The following is a 22113-nucleotide window of genomic DNA, read 5'->3' on the forward strand; positions in this document are numbered from 1 at the left end:
ACTAATTTATGTTACTAGACGAGAAAAGTGTCTCATATCGTTACTAGTCTTTAACTATTACAATTGAAAATTAGAACAGATTTGGTAATATATCATTATCAATTTGTACCAACCAAACTTGTTGGTAGCCAAACAAGTTGGTACCAAGTATAGTTGGTACGGTACTGGTAGTTAAAAATTTATACCAACTATAGTTGGTACGGTACACGGTTTGAGTAAAAATTAACTGGTACCGTACCATATTCAGCCCTAGTTTTTTCCTACTTTTGGTCGACCAAGTTGTGAGCATTTAGTATGCTAACCTTCGTGCAGGGAGTTTCAAGTTTGTTATCGGAGATTATCTTCGTGGTACTTAAGGAAAATTGCTTACAACTAAACAATAAAAAATATTGATGTCAAATTTATCATAGTTTTTTTATGCTCATGTCAAAAATATTAAAATCTTGCTATTAGAATGGTGTACATATTGCTGTCAAAATATAATACATATGCGGATGTCAATAAAATCAAAAATGAGCCAGCCAAATTTATCTTAGTTCTTTAATGTTGCTGTAAAAAATGTTAAAATGTTTTTGTTTAAAAAGGTTTATACATGTTGCTGTTAATGGATTATCCATATCAAATTTACAATAGTTCTTTTTCTTCCATTCCTTTGATCAACAACATTAATTAGGTTTGTTTGTTGTTTAAATTTGAACAATATTATTTTGAACATGATCATTTTATAATTAATCTAGACATAAAAAAAATTATCATACCTTCAAAACAACTTATATATTAATTTAAATTAGCGATTCTATAATTATGGTCAAAACATCTAACTCTTTAAATTTAGCTGCTTATAAATCTATGATTACATTATATTTTTTTTTAAGTTTTAATGTTGTTTTACTTTGTCAACCTTATGGTATATGGATTATAACCTGATTATTTATATAAATGAGATGCTATTTATATAAATGAGTAGCGTAATTGTCAATTAATTGTAGCATTGTTTCGATGGATAAAAATAAGTCGCAGAAAAATCATACAATCTTAAACAGTTTTAACAATTTTACAACTTTTCACCATTCTTCTCAAAATATTTGGTTGTCTTTTTTAGAAACATACAATCTTACTTATTTGAAAATTAAACTAAATATTACGTATCAATATCATTATTATTCATACAATTAAAGCATTGATTTTCTTCAAAATGTTTATTCTCATTTTAGTACTTCTTGCACAGTGTAAGTACATTTAAATAGGAAATATTTAGATGAATCGGGTCGTCCATTCTTTCATATATTCGTCAATCTATTTATCAGTTTTAATTTTGTTTTCTAAACCTCTAACTTCAAAAACATGAATATATGAAACGCAAGTTTTTTGATTCAAGTAAAATGGCTTGTTCATAACTAAAAGAACAAATATGATAATAATCAGCAACCAAGGAATAAAAATCAAAAATACATTCCAACTTAATAAAAGATCCTATGATAAAATGTCATTTTCAACTTCCTTTTCACATACAAAGTTCAAAAAGCATTTTCATTTGATTCTAAAATAAAAGTCAATCACTTCTCTTACTGTTAAATGTAGAATTCTGTTCAGTCAGCATTTTCAAAACATTAACCAACGCCCTCAACCGGTCCCACACGTTCACCCCATACAAAGCCTCAACAAGTGATTGCTGGAACTCAAAGCAGTTTTCCGCAACAGGATACTATTAAAAAAAAAAAAAAAAAAACAAATGTCTTACTATTTTTAGACAAAATAAAATATCTTATTTTATTTTTAAAGTAATTAATTGGAAAAGTTTTACCTGAATTGGCTTTGGTATTTTGGTTTTAATCAAAGGCCACCACCTATCTTCCACAACTGATTTCACAAGGCAACAAGCACGCAACCCTTCAATCCCAGCAAACCGCCCAAATCCACTGTCTTTCACACCACCAAATGGCAGAGACTGCCATCACAAAAAAATAATTAATTGATTGTGTAAATTACATTTCTAGTCCCTAAGTATAGCTAATTTTTAAATTTTGGTCCTTATTCGAGGTTTCTGTAACGTTTTTTGGTCGTTGTTCCAAATAAAAATGACTTATAATTTTGGGACCAAAAATAGTCATTTTACTTGGAAATGGGATCGAAAAGGTAACAAGAACCTAAAAATATGGACAAAAATTGCAAAAATTAGGTTATATTCAGGGACCAAAAAGTCATTTTACTTGGAACAGGGACCAAAAACGTTACAAGAACTAAAGACCAAAATCGTCAGAGAAAACTTTTTGGTACCAAAATTGCCAGAGAACTTTTTTGGGACCAAAACTGAAAAAATCAGCTATACTCAAGGGACCAAAAATGTAATTTACTATAGATAAATAAAAACAAGAGACTTTAAAAGTAAGTTTTACCTGACACATGTAATTAGAAGCAAAGTCATTAATAGCAGCAACTCCACAATTTAACTGTGAAGCTATTGATCTTGCACGCTTTTGACTCCCGGAAAACACCGCACACCCAAGCCCATATTTCGAGTCATTTGCAAGCATCACCGCCTCCTCATCCGTACTAAATTTCATTATTGGCATAATCGGTCCAAAAGCCTATTCATGGAATCAAAATCTGTTAACATGTGCCACGTCATCATAATCCAAATTATCAAATAATAATAAGACTTACTTCCTCTTGCATCAATTTCATCTGATGGTTGACATTTACAATAACAGTAGGAGGGAAGTATTGGTCAACAGCACCTTCACTAATATCTCTCACATTTCCACCTCCAACAATTTCAGCTCCTTTATCCAACGCATCATTTATTAAACTCTGAAGCCTTTCAGAATGGTCTTGCATGCAAATTGCACCCATGTCGTATTTTCCAAGTTGTGGAGGACCCTGGAATATTTCTTTACTTAATTAAAAAAATAAAAAAATAATATATGATCAAAAGGGTAGAGCTGTAATTACTAATTTGTTACTTACAGCTGAGACAGATTTAACAATCTTGACTACTGCAGCTACAAATGAAGCGTATATGTCTTTGTGGACATAAAATCTTTCAGCTCCTGCACAGTTTTGTCCACTAGATTGTAAAGCAGCCCTAACAGCAACTTGTGCAACCTGTATTTTAAGATTTTATTAGAAAATGGCTTCTTTGCTCAGAATAGCAATGTACTTTAACATTTTTACAAATATAGGCAATGTACTTTATTTGTTATATATTGCTATTATTGGTAAAAAAAATGTAAGTAGGTTGTTAATTTTTATAAATAAAATGTAAGTATGATGCTAATATGGATTACATATTGGTATTATTAGTAGAAAATGTATATTCATTGCTATTATGGGTGAAAAATAAAGTATATTATTCTCTATGTTGGTAGAAATAGTAAAGTAAGTTTTGCTATTTCTCACAATTTGGAGTAAACAATGGATGGAAAAGTCAAAATTTGACCGAAAGTCAAAGAGACTTACATGAGCCACATCAACGTCTTCACAGACAATAAACGGATCTTTTCCACCAAGCTCAAGTGTCACAGGTATCAATGTGTCTGCAGCTTTTCTCATTATCTGGATTTATAAAAGAAGTAATGTGAAATTACGTTAATACCCTTTATGGTATCTTCCAGTCATAAGATGGAAAAGGAAAAATCATACCATTCTGCCGACACCTGGCGAGCCAACAAATATGATTTTGTCAACTGAGGAGACTAATGCTTCTCCTGTCTCAGCAAACCTGGAAAAGTCAGAGTTTAAGAGACCTGATAAAAGTAAAAAATGATGAAATGACCAAAAAGGGGTTGGCTTACCCGGTTATGACTTCAACAAGATTTTCGGGAGCTCCAACAGCTGCAAGGGCAGTTTGGAGAATTCGCACGTAGAAGCATCCAGACCAGCTTGCATGTTCTGAAACCTGAAATACCAATAAGGAAGAGTAAATTTTCATTTTTGGTCCTTGAGTATAGCTGATTGTGCAATTTCAGTCCCTTATTTGAGGTTGTTCATCTCTATTTCAAGAAAATTACTATTTTTTGGACCAAAATTGCAAAAATCAGTTATACTCAGGGACCAAAATAGTTATTTTACTTGAAATAGGGACCAAAAGTGTTACAAGACAACAAATGATGACCAAATTTGCAAGAGAAAACATTTTTGGACCAAGACTGCAAAAGAAGCTATACTCCGGGGGGGTGTAATGTAAATTATTCAAGAATTAAATACCTTGACAACTATGCCATTCCCAGAGAAGACAGCAGCTAAAACTGGATTAAACAAGTTATGAAATGGATAATTCCATGATACAATTGCTCCAACTACACCAAGGGGGTGAAATTCCACTTTGGATTTTTTGTGAAGCATTGATCTTCCAGATGATCTGATAACAAACATAATTAATTTTCAACTGTTTTTGACTTTTTTCTAGTAATGTTGTTTGGTAATTGAAATACTGAATAAAATCAAATTAAAGAGAGATCATTTGAATACCTATACTCTGGTTTTAGCCACCTCTCACCCTCTGAAAGAAGCCAAGTAATCTTTTCACATGTTGTCATAATTTCTCCCAATGATGCATCCACCATTGTCTTTCCAGTATCACGTGAAGAGATTCTAAAAAAACATAAACATGAATTAGGATCATTTGACTCTTTTCATTTTAATGACTTATCTGTCCTTCAATTTTGAAAAGATTTCTTACTCGCATATAAGTTCTTGATGTTCAATAATATATTTTAAAAGTACACGTAAAAACTGGCGCCTTTGCTTGAAGCTACTCTTTGCCCACACTTTCTGAGATTTCCTAACCTGTGCCACTCGCTCCTTCACCTGAGGACATTTTGGTCAATCATTATTAACCAATAGGAATCTAAGAAAACAATGCAGGGGCAGCCTTGTCTTTTACTAACCTCATCAGGTTTGAGAGCAGGGAAGTACCCTAGGTACTTCATTGTTGCAGGCTCATAGCATTGGACTTTGTCAGTTTGTCTTCTTGAAGGTATCTAACATATGAAGATTCCAAACAGAAAATGGTAAGTGTTCCAAATCTTGAAAATCCATAGTGTTTGAACATGGAATAACTCTAAGGACCAAGGTTTATACATTGATAAAATAATATTAATGTCTGGAAACATAAATAACAAACTTACATAAATGAAACTATTCTCCTTTGGATGCCCATCATCTAGAACTGTTAAACATCCAATATGTGTAAAAGGTATTAGAGTCTCAAAATACATACATCAAAAGCATCCACATATGGAGGAAAAAGCAAGTGCACACATAACACAAGAGATAATCAATGAAGCATCACAATCAAAGATCAATTAGTTTTAGCCTAAAAGAGGGTCTAAAACATGTCTTAGTTAGCTTGAATGATGCCTACTAAGAAGCCGATTTCTGTTGCCCAGATATGCTTCCAAAATTTCACAACTCTCTACTTGTAATAATACTTCATACCATAGAAAATGGTAGATTATATCGAATCTCAGAGGTCAAACCTGTCGATTTCCTAATATAATTCTTTTAACCATGTTGTTGGACAACACCACATTTATTTTTTGATAGATTTTATTTCTATTTTCAGGAAACAAAACTTAGATTTCATTGCAGAACTCCAACAAGTGTTAATTTGATCTACAAAAGATGGCAGGAGAAGAAAGACTCAAAGATATAGACCCTGATCAAACGATAAAATCCATCTGCTTAAAAGTTATAACGTTCTCACCATCAAATTTTACTCCAAAACTGACAGAATTTGTAGTAGGCAGAAATCATTTAGCCTCTCTTTTCAGAATGAAGTCAGTCAAATTTTCTAATGTACCTAAAATAAGCAAGTGTTTACTATCACCCTATATCATCTAGACATCTAGAAGTAGAATCTTCCATTGAACACAATACAAAACCCCAACAAAACTCAATATATGCATATTAGGGCATGGCTCTATACACAACCTCAAACATACACACTGTAACACATCATAGATAGACACATTCATCTAAATGAAACGAGTGTTCTATGACATTTTGCTACTCATCACAACGAGTGCACGCATTTACATCAAATATATGCACTTCTACCAACTGTATGTCCCAATCTGCAAATTTACGGGAAATGTACACCGAAATTCAATGCTGAACTCATGTTAGTAAAATAAACCAACTGCTACAGAGAACGCATACCATCGGAGGCGTCAACGTCGATTGAAGGCACATTAGAAGGAATGAGCATTAGTAGAAATTTACAGATCACAAAGGCGAATGCTATCACGATCAAAGCCCACCAAAACGCCATAGTTTCAATTGATTAGAAAATTTCAACCCTGAAACAAGCAATCGAGTGAAGAAATGGAAACTAGGGCTCGATTCTTTGGTTTACATGAATCTAAGCTCATTTCTGTTGCTGCGAGAAAAGAATATATTCTTCACTTGTTGATACTCCGCTTGACTCTTATTGGGCATTTAAAATGCCCCTGCTTTTACTACTTTTTACGATCAGGCCATCTTGATTCCCATGATCTATTTCTAATGCGACAAAATCGGAAACATGCCATCTTTATTTCTTTTAACTACATATCTAACCACTTATAAGATACCATTTGTATTTTGAGAAATTAAATAAACTCCTACCTTTTCTTCCGTGTTATCTTCCTACCAGTAAAATAATGACAACTGTCATATTTTGATAAAATTAATTGTATTTTAGGACATTTGTCATCATTTCAATGGGTAAGAAGATATTTAGAAAGAAAAGTAGGAAGATATTTAATTTCTATTGTATTTTTATATTACAAAATAGCCAAAAGTAGAATGGTCATGTTACAAAATACAAATAATTTAATAATTTTTTGTAAAACAAAATCATAAAAATAACATTATCATTTCATAAAATTATGATTATGCTTTGTAAAAAGGTTATATATATATATATATATATATATATATATATATATATATAAAAGATTTTGTAGCGATTATAAAACAATTGTTTGAAAAAAAAAATGAAATGTTTAAACAATTATTAAGAACTGTTAAGATATGACTTTTATTTTTTATAATTATTAACCTTTTTAATAATAATCACCTTGGAGATATATAAAAATGATATTAAAACTACACAACCAAGTACGAAAGGAGATAATCTTTTGGGAAACAACCTCATAGGCGGTTTTACTATGGTGTCCGTAATGACACCTGCAACGTTGGTTTTTCCGGATGCAGTGTAAAAAATTTCGATTTTATTTCTACTATCGTAACACTACTAAAATTTTTCGTGACACCCCTACTATAAAATCTTTTGTCCGCCCCTAAACGACCTAAAAGGGTAATATAGTTTTATTTTGTATAGGTTTAGTCGTCATTGTTTTTTTTTTTTTTTTGAAAAATAAGTCATTGAACTTATTGTTTTACACATTCAGTTTTTATGATCGACTACTTCAGGTTTAGTTCTCAGTTTGTACACATTTAGTCCATAATATCTTTTTTGCAAAATAAATTTTTGTTTTTTTGTATACATTCAATCCTTATGATGAGTTTTTTGAGGTTTTACTCACATCTCATTCTATATGGGACAATCATTAATGAGGTGTTCTCATATGTGGCTCGTTTGGGAAGTAGAATCATGTGTTACTTGTCTTAGTTTTGGTAATAGCATTGTACTTTTGATATTAACTATTTATTGTACAATAGCAATTATATTTAATACCAATACAAATTTCATTCAATGGAAATACCAACTACATTACATTAGGTGAAGAAAATACATTAGCCATAATAATTTCAGTTGTTGGTAATATTATTATTAATAGCAAAGTATTTTTAGGTTACATACAAGAACAAATTTAAGCAATTATTAACATGAGAGTTTATTGAGGATCCAATTTGTTAATTTATTAGAAATTAATAAATTAATAGAAGTTCGGGACGTTTCTCTTTAGTCCTTGCGACAAAACCCTAATCGTTCTAGGGTTTTTATATTTGTGATCCAAGGTGGTTGAGGAAAACTCCTTTCTCGGTGTCAATTTGAAAAGAACAAAAAACTCATTTTGCAAAAAAAATGTTCAAAATTGACATACCAAGGAGTTATGGAAGGCACTAAACTTTTTTTTTCTTTTCAGGGTGTTATTTTGTCTTGGAAGTGCAAATTCAACCTGGGTGAAAACAATAACAAAGAATCACGTTGTCGGCTATAGAGATAGAAAAAACTGAAGCTGAAGACATATTCTTCTTGAAGAAAACTAGGACACCAATATTATTTGACCAATTCGTCAATTAGGTTAGTAATATAAGTGAGGGACAAACCACGTCTGTGGAGACCTCATTAATGATTATCCCACATAGGATGTCACGTGAGTAAAACCTAAAGAAAAACGGTCATTGGGATTGAATGTATACAAAAACAAACTGAGAGTTAGAACTTAACCTGAAGTAGCTGGTCATAAGGACTGAATTTGTACAAAACCACCAGTTAAAGAGCGTATTTTATAAGAAAAAAAAAACAATAAGAACTAAACTTGTACAAAATAAGAATTATATTTACCATTTTAGAGCATTTTCCCTAATCTTCAACGAGAGTTGTGAATGGTGGATATACTTGAAATTGTGTGATTCTCCTGGATATGTTGATCACAAATGAAAAGTTATAGTCAGTTGTAATTCGAGATGAGCTTAGGATTAGGCTATGACATCAAGTTAAAATGTTTTTAGTCAAGAGTATGAGAGCAACTATAGAGTAAGTGCGCAAGATGTTGGTTAACAATATCTTCCAATGCGATAAGTATTTATAGATTGGTATCGGAGACAATTTCTATCCATTTGGCCTAGGAAAGTTGTGATATCATGTGTTTTTTTACAGCCGCTTGTGGTTATCGCATGATCCTATATTGGTTGTAGGGGCCTTGCAACCACTACTACTGTGTGGTTATCATATGATCCCTTATTGGTTGTAGGGGCTGTGCAACCACTAGTGTGTTTATTTTATAACCGGGTATTGTGGTGCATCACAACCACTATTTTATAGCGGGGTATTGTAGCACATCGGTTGTATATTGGCATTGAGCATTTCTATAGTGTCTAAGCCCGACTAATGGACTGGTGATCATAACATTTGGGCCTCGAGACTGGAGTCTGTCTTATTGTGCTGGTAGACCACTAAGTCCCACTGGTGATCATTAGACTTGGGCCCAATGATGTTGGGTTTTCAGCGAGAAATCAAGCTTCGGAATCGGGTTGGTGCTTAGTGCTCTTCTGCCTTACTAGTTACTATTACAAATTAAGAACACATCCAAACACTTTACCTTACGTGTCATGTTACAATGATTATCTAATTCTGCATTTATATGCTTGTTTCATATCGCAGTCCTAAACACCCTCTAGGCAAGAATAGGAGGAGGCTTTCAAATCATATTACATAGAAAAAGTTAAAAAATGTTCTCATCTTTGCAATGTAATTCTATAAGCACATAATTACTAATAGCGATTCGTTAAAGGTTAATCATACATTAATACATATCTTAATACAGTAATAACTTGACATACTTCACATAGATTTTAAAGGTCAAACACTTTTTTCACATAACTCACGCTTCTCCAATACTCATATTCCAAAAGTCAACTTCATATTCAAGAACACTTAAAAAAGCCACTTCTGCTTTCGAGATCACCTCAGGCGACGCTTTCTGCAAGCAACGATCAGCAATCTCCCTCAAAGTCTTGCAGTATGTTCCAAAACCTTCATTCCCCCATCGTTCACAAGTCCCTTGTAGTTCTTCTGGGATCAAATTCCCTTCTTCAAGACAATGAGCAAAGCTTTCTTGATACACAACCTCAATGGCCCAAAAAACTGAAATTGCAACTGGGTATTCGACTTCTGAACTTGTTAGATTCTCCAGAAACCTGTAACAACAAGCAATTCAGTTGCTAATTGACCATAAAATACGTTAATGGAAGAATAGTCGATTATGTTAATACCTGCAATATTTGATGTTTGCTTTTTGTGGGACGACGCTTGTGAGAGAAACATGAAACTTGGAAGCTTCGTTCTTGAACCAATTGATCTCGTCGTTTAGAGACGCCATCCCACCGAGAATCACTTCCATATCCAAACCATCGCCGGATTCCTTCGAGGACTTCACTAATGTACTCGCTACAAACGGGACGAATGATCTCACAAATATATAATCCTGTCCCTGCGTTATACATCAACATGAATTTCAACGATTGGAATCAGGAGCGATTCATGCAATCTTCAATTCAAATCATACTGAAATTTGATCAGACTCAAAAGGAATTCGCAAAATAATTGGAGCAAAAAGCCCTAAAACAAACTGGTTTGAATTTAAACATGTTACTACTCAAATAAAATATCCGATGTGGTTTTGTTGCAGGTTTTGACAATAACATTACGATCATGTTGAGGTCAATCCCATTTCGTACAACTTTCATTTCAAGAATCAACAGTTGAGTTTTATAGAAGAAAGGGGGGAAATTACCAGCCATCTCTTGAAATAAGAGAAATCGACTGATCCGTCACGGATACTGCGGATAAAAGGGTGTCTGGTGGCGCCGTCGTAAAGCAAACGGTGCTTCCTTATCCACGCTTCCGTCACCGGAATCTTGCAGTCAACTCCTTCCGTCACTAACTTCTTTCCCGCATCCTCCATATCTTCCTTTTTTGTCCACCGCCTTCTGAGCAGAAACCGAGTTTTTTAGTTGATTATGATAGCCACCGGATGATCGTCGCCAATTTGAAGGACACTTGTGATAGCTTAAACGCAGCCAAGTCTCCGTCCAAATGACTCATCACTTCGATTCATCTTTCTACCGTACAACCAATTAAGCTTTTTATGATAACTATTTAAATTTAATAGAGGTAATATAATTTTGTTATTTTATTAAAGAGAAAATCGTAGAAATTTTTTTAAAAAAAATATAATAGAAACTTTTTCAAACACAAGCTTTTTCAAAAAGAAAATTATTAATTCATAGATTTTAATTAAGAGCTTTTTTAATTATTGTGTAGGTATTTTTGTCTACAACCAATTGAATAGGAATGGCAACGGGACGGGTTCGGGGCGGGGCATGGTTTCTCAAATCCGCCCCGATATCTTTCGGGTATCTTATCGGGGCGCCCCATTGGGTTTCGGGTTTTCCGTCGGGTTAACAACAATTCATAACGAAATCTTTATTCCGTTTTAGGGTATCCCAATGTCTTATAAAAAATACATGTTATAGCCTCCCTTTTAAATTAAAAATATGATGAATCACTTTAATAAAATAAACTGGACGTTATATTAAAAATTATTTGATTTAAGTTTAGTGTAATACGTCAAAACATAAAAAATGATCATTCACACTTGTTAATAATTAAAAAGATTGTCCACAGTAAATATTTTATCTTTGAATGCGTGCAATTAACATCAAAAGGATTCGAACATATATATATATATATATATATATATATATATATATATATATATATATATATATATATATATATATAATCGGGGCGGGACGGGTCGGCGCGATGATAACCCACTCCCTGCCCCGAACCCGATAAAAAACCCGATAACGACCCGTTACCCGACCTGAAATGATCGGGTTTCGGGTTTCCCTGTCGGGTTTGTGCTTTTTTGCCATCCCTACAATTGAAATTTGACTAACTTATAACAAACCAACATAAAGCAAGTTTAAAAAACTCTTTTATATATATATATATATATATATATATATATATATATATATATATATATATATATATATATATATATATATATATATTTTGAACAGCGGAATCACATTAAAACGAAACGAGCGAGACGCTAGACAAGTTACAACATACAAACAAGGGAAACGAGAATTACACCAGTCAAACCAATTTAAAGAACTAAATCTCTCTCTCTCTCTCTATATATATATATATATATATATATATATATATATATATATATATATATATATATATTTCAACCAATTGAAAGAGATTAACTGGATATCATCGGTTGTCTTCATTGGGCTGTTCCTAAAACTTTTGAAAATTAAAGCATTTCTAGTCTTCCTTATGCTCCATAAAACCGAATATATGAGGGCCCATAGCAATCTCTTCATTTTCTTATTCAACACCAATGTCTTTACCACCCCCAAAATGTCAGAAACATTCATAGGAGTATATTTCAATAACATCTACCAGTTACATAACCAAATCCAAACCTTTTTTTGCAAAACTACACTTAAAAAATAGATGCTTGACATTTTCCTGTTCAATACCACAGAGCGGGCAAAGATACGATGGCAAAGTCACACCTCTAACAAGGAGGTTGTCTGCAACTGGGATCCTATTTAAACATAAACGCCAAACAAAACAATTAACTTTTAGATGAGCCCAACCCTCCCAATGAAAAGAAAACATGTTTGAGACCTCTTCTGCAGTAGCCATCAAGTTTCGCAAATTTTGAACTATAAAACCACACGTCTCGTTACCTTTCCAAACCCACGAATCATCTATACTTGTCAACACCACACCAACAACTTTGTTGTTTAAATCTGATAAAGTTGTTGCCTCCCTTCCTTTCCTTAGATTTCTCGACCACTGCCCATGAATTCCATCTAGACCTATGTTTTGAATTCTGTTATTAACCATGCAATTTTTCTGCACTTCAGTGCGATAAAGTTCCGAAAAAGCATCTTTTAACACTACATCATTGCACCATTTTCCTTCCAAAAGTAGGTTCTATTTCCCGCTCCAAGACGTCTTACAAATAAGTCTTCCAAGTTAATTCTCCAATGTTTCATATCTTCATTTAGCTTGGATATATATATATATATATATATATATATATATATATATATAAAAGGTGTAAACCCGTGAAAACAAAAAGAAAAACATTATTACTAGTATATTTTTAAGAAACATAAACTAAATATAATTTTTGGAGATCCATCTCATGGCAGCGATCGGATCCTGCGTCCCATCAAACTCTGGTGGCATCATGTTGCTGAACTCACGGAACAACAACGAGTCACCTCCCCGTGGCCTCAAAGTAGGTAGGGTTGTGATGGTTGCGGCAACAGCAGCCTCGGTAACAGCAGCGTATCGATCATCAAACGTCTCAATCACGGTGGTCTTGATAGACCCGAACATCTCCTTGTATAGCCTCTTTGATAACTGTAGCCACCTCCTCATGTATGATCCTGCGGATCTCCTCGTCACTAGTACCACTACCCCGGGGTTGTTGCGGGTAACCACCATAGTGTCTCTGAAATACAAACACAAAAATCATCAGAGACTAGCTCGAGCACTCACGTCATTACCCACCCCTACATGCTCTTTAGCATCCTAAGGTTCTTACTTGGGTCGCATACAGATCAAGTGCTTTCAGTAGTACAGGCCCAATACTACCTTCCACACCAACCTGTAGTCGTCCAAAGTCCTCCTCCTAGGATCCTAATTCACATGTACTCTATCCCTCACGGATATCAACTACTCTCTCGGTAGATTCCTCGATGCTCATCTAGGTATCTCCCCTAGATTACTCACAACTCTCTCTAAAATATTCCTGCTATTTTTCCCTGCTCAGTACATACACAAAGCAAATAGCAGATCTGATCAAGTAATAGCATACCCTAGGCTAAGGCATCATGAATCATGCAACTCTAGCTCTAAATTCTGAAATACCTAGCCTATTCCCTAGCATGCAGCTCTAATATCTCATAAATATCCCATAATATAAACAAGTAGTGGTATTTTGGTAAATCATCATTCGGGCTCTAGCTGATTGTACACACTGCTTCGTCTCGTTATCTCTTAAAAACTCTTACTCATTTTTAGAAAAATCATTTCTTTTTAGAAAAATTTTCTCAAATCCTTAGTTTGAGTCCAGACATACCCGAGAGTACATCTGAATCCCTCAAACCAAGGCTCTGATACCAACTTGTAACACCGTGAATTTTCAAAGAAATTTTTTTCACTTATAATTCACATAAAAACTCAATGTCACATGTTCTCAAAACCACAATGTATCAATGTCAAACACGTGTAAACAAAACAACTGATAATATCCCAAAATCCACAACATAATCTGCAACAAGTGTGTACAATCAAGTCGACGCCTTCCCACGATCCTGAGAAGTACCTGAAACACATATCACACAACACTGTAAGCACAAAGCTTAGTGAGTTCCCCAAAATACCACATACACAAATAATAAGCCTCTCATGGCTATAGCTCGGCATGGACCCTCCGGTCATGCATCTCGGTGAGGACCCTCCGGTCTCACGACTCAGTGTGGACCTTCCGGTCATGTGTCTTAGTGAAGACCCCCCGATCTTCACAGCTCGGGTCGGATCCTCCAGTCATGTATCTCAGTGAGGACCCTACGGTCTCATAACTCGATTTGGACCCTCCGGTCCTACTCAGTAAGGCACATAATAGTATAGCATATATCACAAAGACAAGATGCATAATATCACATAACTCAATATAAAAACATAGGACCCTCCGGTTGATAACTCAAATAAGACCCTCCGGTCATACAATATTAACACTCAGGTAAGTATAGTGAGAAGACTCACCTCGTAAGCAAGTAGATCTAGTACCCCACGAACAGTCTAGACTCCGCCTACATAATATAATTATCTCTAATAAGAAATTTGTATAAACCACTCGAGATGCTAAGCTAACTCCTCTACAAATTCTTAAAAGGGTGAAAAGACCATTTTACCCTTCCATGGTCTCTAAGTTCCACAGTTGACCAAACCCTAAAAGTCAATGTAAGTCAACGCTCAAGTCAACAGTCCATGTTGACTAAACTCGTCAAGTGCATCTATTTGACTCGTCGAATTCCTTTGTTTTCTCTGAAGTATCGAGAAAATCCAACTCAACTCGTCGAGTTGTCTCATCAACTCGCCGAGTTGTAGCGCGTCCAGCCTATCGGGGAAAAACCCTAGCTTAATCGTCGAGTTGGCTCATGCACTCGCCGATTCCCTCTAGACCAAATCTCATTTCGACGATTCTAAACAGAAATAATGCCCCAAACTCTAGATCTAGTCTCTCAAGGCTGAAATACCACATAAAGTTGTAAGCTTTACGTCCATGCATGGCATCTAGGGCTCAAAATGACATAATAAGCTCTATATGGGATCTAGTGCATAAAAGATTGTCTCTAGCTTGATAATCTTTGGACTCAAGGGACCTTATTCAGTCCAGATCTGATGTTTCAACCTCATGTCATGCTCAAATGACTCAATACCCAAAAGATGGATGGGAGAAAGCCCTAAAACTCCCTAGAAAGAGATCTAGCAAAAGAAATGATCAAAGTGGTAGCTTTTTACCTCCAAACAGAAGCTAACACTGAAGAACACTGGATCCAAAATTCCCTCCTCGTTCCAAGCCTTGATGCTCTCCAACCTCCTTCCAAAAGTGCACTAGAACACACAAGATTAGCCTCTCTTTCTCTCACACAAGGATATATCTTGATTAGGGTTTATCACAGAGTGTTAGGGTGATAAGGGAGGCGGAAATGAAGGCTTAAGGTCCTTTAAATAGGACACAAACCCTGAAAATTAGGGTTTTCTCACCCAGCTCCTACTCGTCGAGTTGGGGTCCTCCAACTCGTCGAGTAGACTCTAAAAATCACGCGACATCTCCATCTCTGCTCGGCGAGTTGGGGCCTCCAACTCGTCGAGTTTCCCTAACAAAATGAATATAAAATAATTAATATTATACCTGGGAGTCGAGATGTTACAAAAATGTTTGAAGTTAGAATGCCTAAATAAGAAAAACCCGAAAATTACAATGTTAAAATATGAAAACAGAAAAACAAAATTACGATGTTGCTATAACATATAATTAAATGAAAGGATGTTGGACATCGAAGTTATTTTTAAAACTCGTGTCCTACACGGGTTGACAATTTAACGAATGTCTTTCGAAAGACAATTAGACAATCAAAGAATGTGTGTTATGTTCGAAATCGAAGTCATTACTATAAAAATGATAGTACAGTGCTATAATTTCACAAAATTTCACATCGTACTTTCATTTGTTACTATAAAAACATTTTACTTTTAAAAAAACAACCTGGTTATAGCAATTCCATTAAAATACAGAGCAATTTTCTAATTATATGGGATAAAATTTTCAAGGTATCATGTCCTAATATGGAAAAAATAGAAATAGTGAAATACAATGGTATTAACCGGGTAGAATTTTGAAGTATAACCCCTTCTGTACAATTAAAAGGGTTAAATCTTCAATTTTCAAGAGAAAAAGGAAAATTTGGTAATATACAAAAAAAATACCTTGGTGAAAACAGGATAGAAGCTAAATTCCTATGTTTTCCAAGAAAGTTACTAAGTGAAACAAATTGGCATATTTCCATAGCTCTAAACCATATTGACTCCAATGCCAATTTATCTTTAAGTTTTTCTTATTCATAAGTATTGTGGTCACATTAAGGCCCCACAAGATGTTTTATGCTCTCATCAATAAAAGATAGGCACTAACAACCTCCATATTTATAAACGAACATCAATATTTTTTTTCAAATATTTAAAAGCAAACATCAAAATTTGTTTTTAGAATGAATATCAGTTTGGGACGCAATAATAATTAAGTTTAACATCAAAATCTTTAGCTTTATTAAAAAAATGAAAAAGGCTTTGAAATAAGAAATCCATGACTAATAAAAAATGACAACTTACAAAACAATCCATGGCTTCGATCTAAATCTTCATTAGGACGATCTATTCTACAACTGCCATCCCATATCCATTCTACAATGATGAAGACCTGCAAAAAATATATGGAGGAAATAACTAAGAACCCTTATCAAAATTTGTAACAACTTTATTAATCACATGCTTACAGTAATTAAAACCTGCAGAATGATGGTTGATTGGAAACAAAAAGCCAAATACCATTTTGTGTAGAAACATGAAATTCCCAACTTGAAACACCAAATATGAAAACAATATAAATTTGTAGTTAGTTTATTTAAGAGTTGGGGAAACAAATATCTTCTTTATCATCATACCATCTATATTCCTTGCACCACCAAGAATGTTGTCACCAAGATCTCTTTTTAATGGATTCACGTCAACAATCAAGCGTTCATTGTGATTGTAGGCTTACCTCTAAAAATGTCAGCAATCAAGCACTCGAATGATAAAAATACAAACCAATATTATTGCAATTTTAAATGATCATTTGCCAAATGCCCACATTTCAAACCATCATGGGATATATACAATATCTTTAAAAGAGAGATACATATTACTTTTAAGCTTAGGTTACAAGTAAAACTCAAACAAACACACTCAAAAAATCAAAAAGAAATTTGGAAAAACCATTACTCAAATTCTCTAGCGTATACACATCTATTTACCAAGGAAACTCATATATGTATCAATTTTCAACAAATTCATAAACTACGTTTTGTAAATTCATAAAATTCCACATCTTCATATATGCATCAAATTTCATAAACTACTAACCAATCATTAATAGATGAATTTAAAGTTTCAAAAAACCCTAGGAAGATTAACATATTTTTAACACAAAGATAGAGGTAAGTCTTGTGAAAATAAAGGCACAATCCAAGATCAATTATACATAAACTGTAACATCCTGTTACGAGAAGTTTCTTATTTCGAGATTGTAGGCGATAAATGGATCAAGTAAAGGCCTTAGGTTTTAGACCCTATTGAATGTTCATAATATTGGTTATGTGATCTAAGCCCATGGTTTGTGTTTTGGAGCTAAAAGGTAAAACAGATGGATTAAGGTTTTTAGTTCGACATGTGTTAAGCTAAAATTAACTAGATAGAAGTGTGGGGCTCGTCAATACCTTTCCTTGATATAAAGATCGTCGAAAACGGAGTTGAAATGAAGAAGTTATCATTGTTTGAAGTTGAGGTGGAATTGGGTGAAAACCATCGCCACAGAGTGGGGATCAGAGCCCACGACACAACGATCAGTCAGACCCAATCCCATGATTTTTAGGGTTTTCAACGTATTTAAGCATAAGGTTCTGACTTTTTGGCCATTTTATTAGCCTCCATCACCTCTAGAACCCCTCGAATATGATAGCCGCGGGTTGTTGACACTACACCGTAGAGTATGGGTTCCATATCATGGAGGTGTGCGCCAGGTTTTGATGGAGGAGGCGCACAAATCCAGGTTTTCTATCCATACCGTGGAGACGAGGATGTACAGAGATCTTTGTCCTGATTACTGGTGGCCCTGCATGAAGCGGGATGTAGCCTGGTACGTCGAGAGATGCCTGACCTGCAGGAAGGTCAAGGTCGAGCACCAGAGGCCTCACGGTAAGACACAACCGTTGGATATACCTATGTGGAAATGAGAATATATTACGATGGATTTCATCACAAAGCTTCCCAGGACCGCACGAGGGGTGGATTCGATTTGGGTCCTCGTGGATCGGTTGACCAAGAGTGCTCATTTTATCCCGATTCAGGAGAGCATTTCGGCCGAGAAGCTGGCCGACATCTACATCAGAGAGGTAGTAACCCGTCACGGAGTGCATGTTTTCGTTATCTCTGACCGAGACGTGCGATTTACTTCCAGATTCTGGAAGAAATTTCATGACGAGTTGGGTACTCGTCTGCATTTTAGCATAACTTTTCACCCTCAGACGGATGGTCAGAGTGAGCGGACCATCCAAACCTTGGAGGACATGTTGTGAGCATGCGTATTAGACTTTGGTGGTAGCTGGGATACCTACCTTCCCTTGGCAGAGTTTTCCTATAATAATAGCTATCACGTGAGCATCGACCGCCCTCTTTCAAGATGTTATATGGGAGGAAGTGCAGAACCCCGATATGTTGGGGTGAGGTTGGGCAGAGGATTATGGGGAGTACCGAAGTGGTAATCAAGACCACAGAAAGGATCCAGCAGGTCAGGAGCAGGCTTCAGACTGCTCAGAGTCGGTAGAAGAGCTATGCCGACAGACGCCGATCGGACCTGGAGTTTCAGGTTGGGGATATGGTTCTCCTGAAGGTGTCACCTTGGAAAGGTGTCATCCGGTTCAGGAAGCGGGGCAAGTTAGGCCCTAGGTACATTGGTTCTTTTCAGGGTTGCAGCCCGAGTGGGCAAGGTGGTATACAGGCTGGATCTGCCAGTCGAGCTTAGTCATATCCATAGTACCTTTCATGTCTCCCAGCTGCGGAAGTGCCTGGTAGACGACTCTGCGATGGTGCCTCTAGAAGATATTCACGTGGATGACAGCCTAAACTATATTGAGTGACCGGTAGCCATCCTCGATAGGAAGACGAAGGATCTAAGGAACAAGAAGGTTGAGTTGGTGAAAGTGCAATGGCAGAACCGCAAGGGCTCATAATGGACTTGGGAGCCGGAGGACGAGAAGAGGGAGCACTACCCCGAGCTTTTTCTGGATGCAGCAGCAGACTTCGAGGACGAAGTCTAAAATAAGTGGGGGATATTTGTAACGCCCAGTTCCTGATATGTATTCTAAATAAGAATTATTCGTTTTTGCAAGGGGACTCGACGAGTTGGAGGCCCCAAACTCGTCGAGTAGGAGCGGAATATTGTTGGACGCGGGACTTGAAGTCTACTCGGCGAGTCGAGGAGCCTCGACTCGACTGGTAGGACTGCCAGAGTGAAACCCTAATTTTTAGGGTTTGCACCCTATTTAAAGACCTTAAAACCCAATTTTGGCCTCCCTCATCGCCTCCCTTAGTCCAGAAAGCCCTAATTTGAAACCTTAACCCATTGTGAGTGTTCTTGAGCCATTGTTGTGTGTTCTTGGTGATTTTAAAGCTTGAGAAGGAAGAGAAAGCTTGGGGGTTCAAGAGGAAACAAGTAGATCCAGAGTTTATGCTTAATTTCTAGTTCATTTGAGGTATAAAGTCTATACCTTGACTATTTATTTACTAGATCACTTCTATTGGATTAATGTCTAAGTCCATAACTATAATTGGTAAGACTTGACCCGACCCGACATGGTCCATTTGGGTTGCATGGCATCATGCATCTGGATAGACTATAATGAGAGAAATAACACTTAAGGTTTGTTAATATATTATAAGTTATAATATATTAATAAGATTATTTAATTAGTATTGATCAAGAATTAATCTAGTATTAATTAAGTGATCAAAAGAAGACTAATTAAATATATGGGTTGATTGTGTAAATCATCCATACTTATATAGTGGGCTAATGCTCCATGGATTGTCAAGTTGGGCTAAAACCTATAAGATGCTCCATGGTGTATTTGTACCCATGAATCATGGAAATGAAAGGCCATGACAATTAGGGTTTACATGGTGTAACCCTAACTATATAATGATCTTATTCTTGGAGAAAATCGGCGACTATGTGTGATAGAAAGGGCTAGCCGATTTGATGAAGTGTTCCAATTCTCTCAAGTTATTCCAAGTGTATTTGGTGTTGTGTGAACCATTTGAGGTGTCACACTTGGGGCACTAGGCACTCAAGCTTCATGAAGTCATTCTACATCAAAATAGGTATGTAATTCTAACTTGATATATTCATATGAATCAATGTTATTATGCTAGTTAGGATGAATACCTTTGAAAGTTCATATTTGCATGTATAATAGAGAAAACATAGATCCAAGGTATTTAGGGTTGCATGTACACTTAGGAGTGTTAGAATGCTCAAAACCCAACAACTTCATGGAGTAGTTTAGGGCTTTTTGGAACCATTTTTGGAACCATTCATGGATGCAAGCATGTTTTGGGGTATTGACTTCAGATCTGGAACCTTTGAGGGACTCCATGGCATAAAGGTGCCAACTTTATTTCCATGGGAGTCCCATGCAACATGTGAACCTCATTTTAGGGCCTTTTGAGCTAGATAACCCATGCATGAACGTAAAGTTTGTAACTTTACGTGTTATATCGACCCTAGGAGGCCAGATCTACGTTATGGATGCATTAAGCCCGACTAAAATCGACTGTATGGATTGAGACTTTGGGGAACTCGACGAGTCGTTCTTAGGACTCGGCGAGTTGGGTCGTTGTTGATGGGTTTTGAGCATTCTAACACTCCTATGGTGTACATGCAACCCTAGAAACCTTGGATCTATGTTTGACTAAGATACATGCAAATAATTATTTTTCCAAGGTTCTTATCCTAACTAGCATGGCATGGGATACTTGAATCAAATAAAACTAGTAGAATTACTTACCTTGTAGTAGTAGTTGATTGCTTGGAGTTTGAGAGCCTAGCACCAATAATGTGGATGCCTCAAATGGAAGTCACAAATCACCACAAACTTGGAAACTTGAGAGAATAGTCACAAACTTCTTGAAATCGGCCCTCTTGGTTTACACACATCAACTAGTGTTATTTCAAGAATCAAAGCCTCCTTTATATAGTGTGGTGGATTACGGTTACATCCATGTAAACCCTAATACCCATGTCTTTTCATTTCCATGAGATCCATGGGTTAAAGCTCCATGGAGTATCCATGGACTTTCCATGCAAGCCTAGCCCATTCCAAATAAGCATTAGCCCACACTATATAAATACAAGAGCCCATATTTAATTAGTCATACTTTTGATCTCTAAATTAATCTTAGATTAATTATAGATCAATACTAATTAAATAATATGATTTTATATTAATATATTAGAACTTATAATATATTAATAAATCATAACTTATACTATTCTCAAAAGATTATCCATAAATTGTTCGGGTGAAGTGCAACCCAAATGGACCATACCGGGTCGGGTCAAGTACATACCAAATATAGTTATGGACTTAGACACTATATCCAACAGTCTCCCACTTGGATAAGTCTAATAACTATAGTTGCAAGTATGACTTCAGGAACCGATCAGCAATTGTAGCTCTTTAAACTCTGTTGAACTATGAAGCGCCATTCTAGATAAGTGATCATACAATCCTCTGTTCTAGATATCAGCCGGACAAATACATGGAACAAGGTCTTGCTTATTGTCCAGCATTTGTTTCCCGATTTCCGATTTGTTTGACATAGAACTTAACTGAACACATCAATTTAGTTCTGACTGGGCCCGATACATAGGTCAAAACAAAATCATCGAGGGGCCGAGATATCGCTTCTAATCCAAGAAGGAACAGATAAACTTCGACTCATATGTT

At 35.5% G+C, this 22113-nt stretch overlaps 2 protein-coding genes across 2 annotated transcripts; both read right to left on the reverse strand.

Annotated features, from left to right (window-relative positions):
* Positions 1-1433: 1433 nt before the first annotated feature.
* ALDH22A1 (aldehyde dehydrogenase 22A1) lies at positions 1434-6449 on the reverse strand. The gene is made up of 14 exons (XM_079056710.1): positions 6163-6449; positions 5130-5170; positions 4890-4982; positions 4682-4809; positions 4471-4593; positions 4207-4360; positions 3795-3898; positions 3643-3721; positions 3460-3555; positions 2968-3105; positions 2665-2880; positions 2397-2588; positions 1805-1948; positions 1434-1705 (listed from the first exon to the last, which is right to left on the reverse strand). The coding sequence occupies exons 1-14, from the start codon at positions 6272-6274 to the stop codon at positions 1553-1555; spliced, it is 1773 nt and encodes a 590-aa protein (XP_078912836.1). The 5' UTR covers positions 6275-6449; the 3' UTR covers positions 1434-1552.
* Positions 6450-9416: 2967 nt separating this feature from the next.
* Positions 9417-10817, reverse strand: LOC145118689 (heme oxygenase-like, multi-helical). The gene is made up of 3 exons (XM_079054380.1): positions 10470-10817; positions 9949-10166; positions 9417-9873 (listed from the first exon to the last, which is right to left on the reverse strand). Exons 1-3 carry the CDS (start codon positions 10638-10640, stop codon positions 9558-9560), a joined length of 705 nt encoding a protein of 234 aa, XP_078910506.1. The 5' UTR covers positions 10641-10817; the 3' UTR covers positions 9417-9557.
* Between the last annotated feature and the right edge of the window lie 11296 nt (positions 10818-22113).

Source organism: Lactuca virosa, chromosome 6 (assembly GCF_052849685.1).
Source record: "Lactuca virosa cultivar CGN04683 chromosome 6, Lactuca_virosa_CGN04683_v6, whole genome shotgun sequence".
In the NCBI taxonomy this organism is placed as follows: domain Eukaryota; kingdom Viridiplantae; phylum Streptophyta; class Magnoliopsida; order Asterales; family Asteraceae; genus Lactuca; species Lactuca virosa.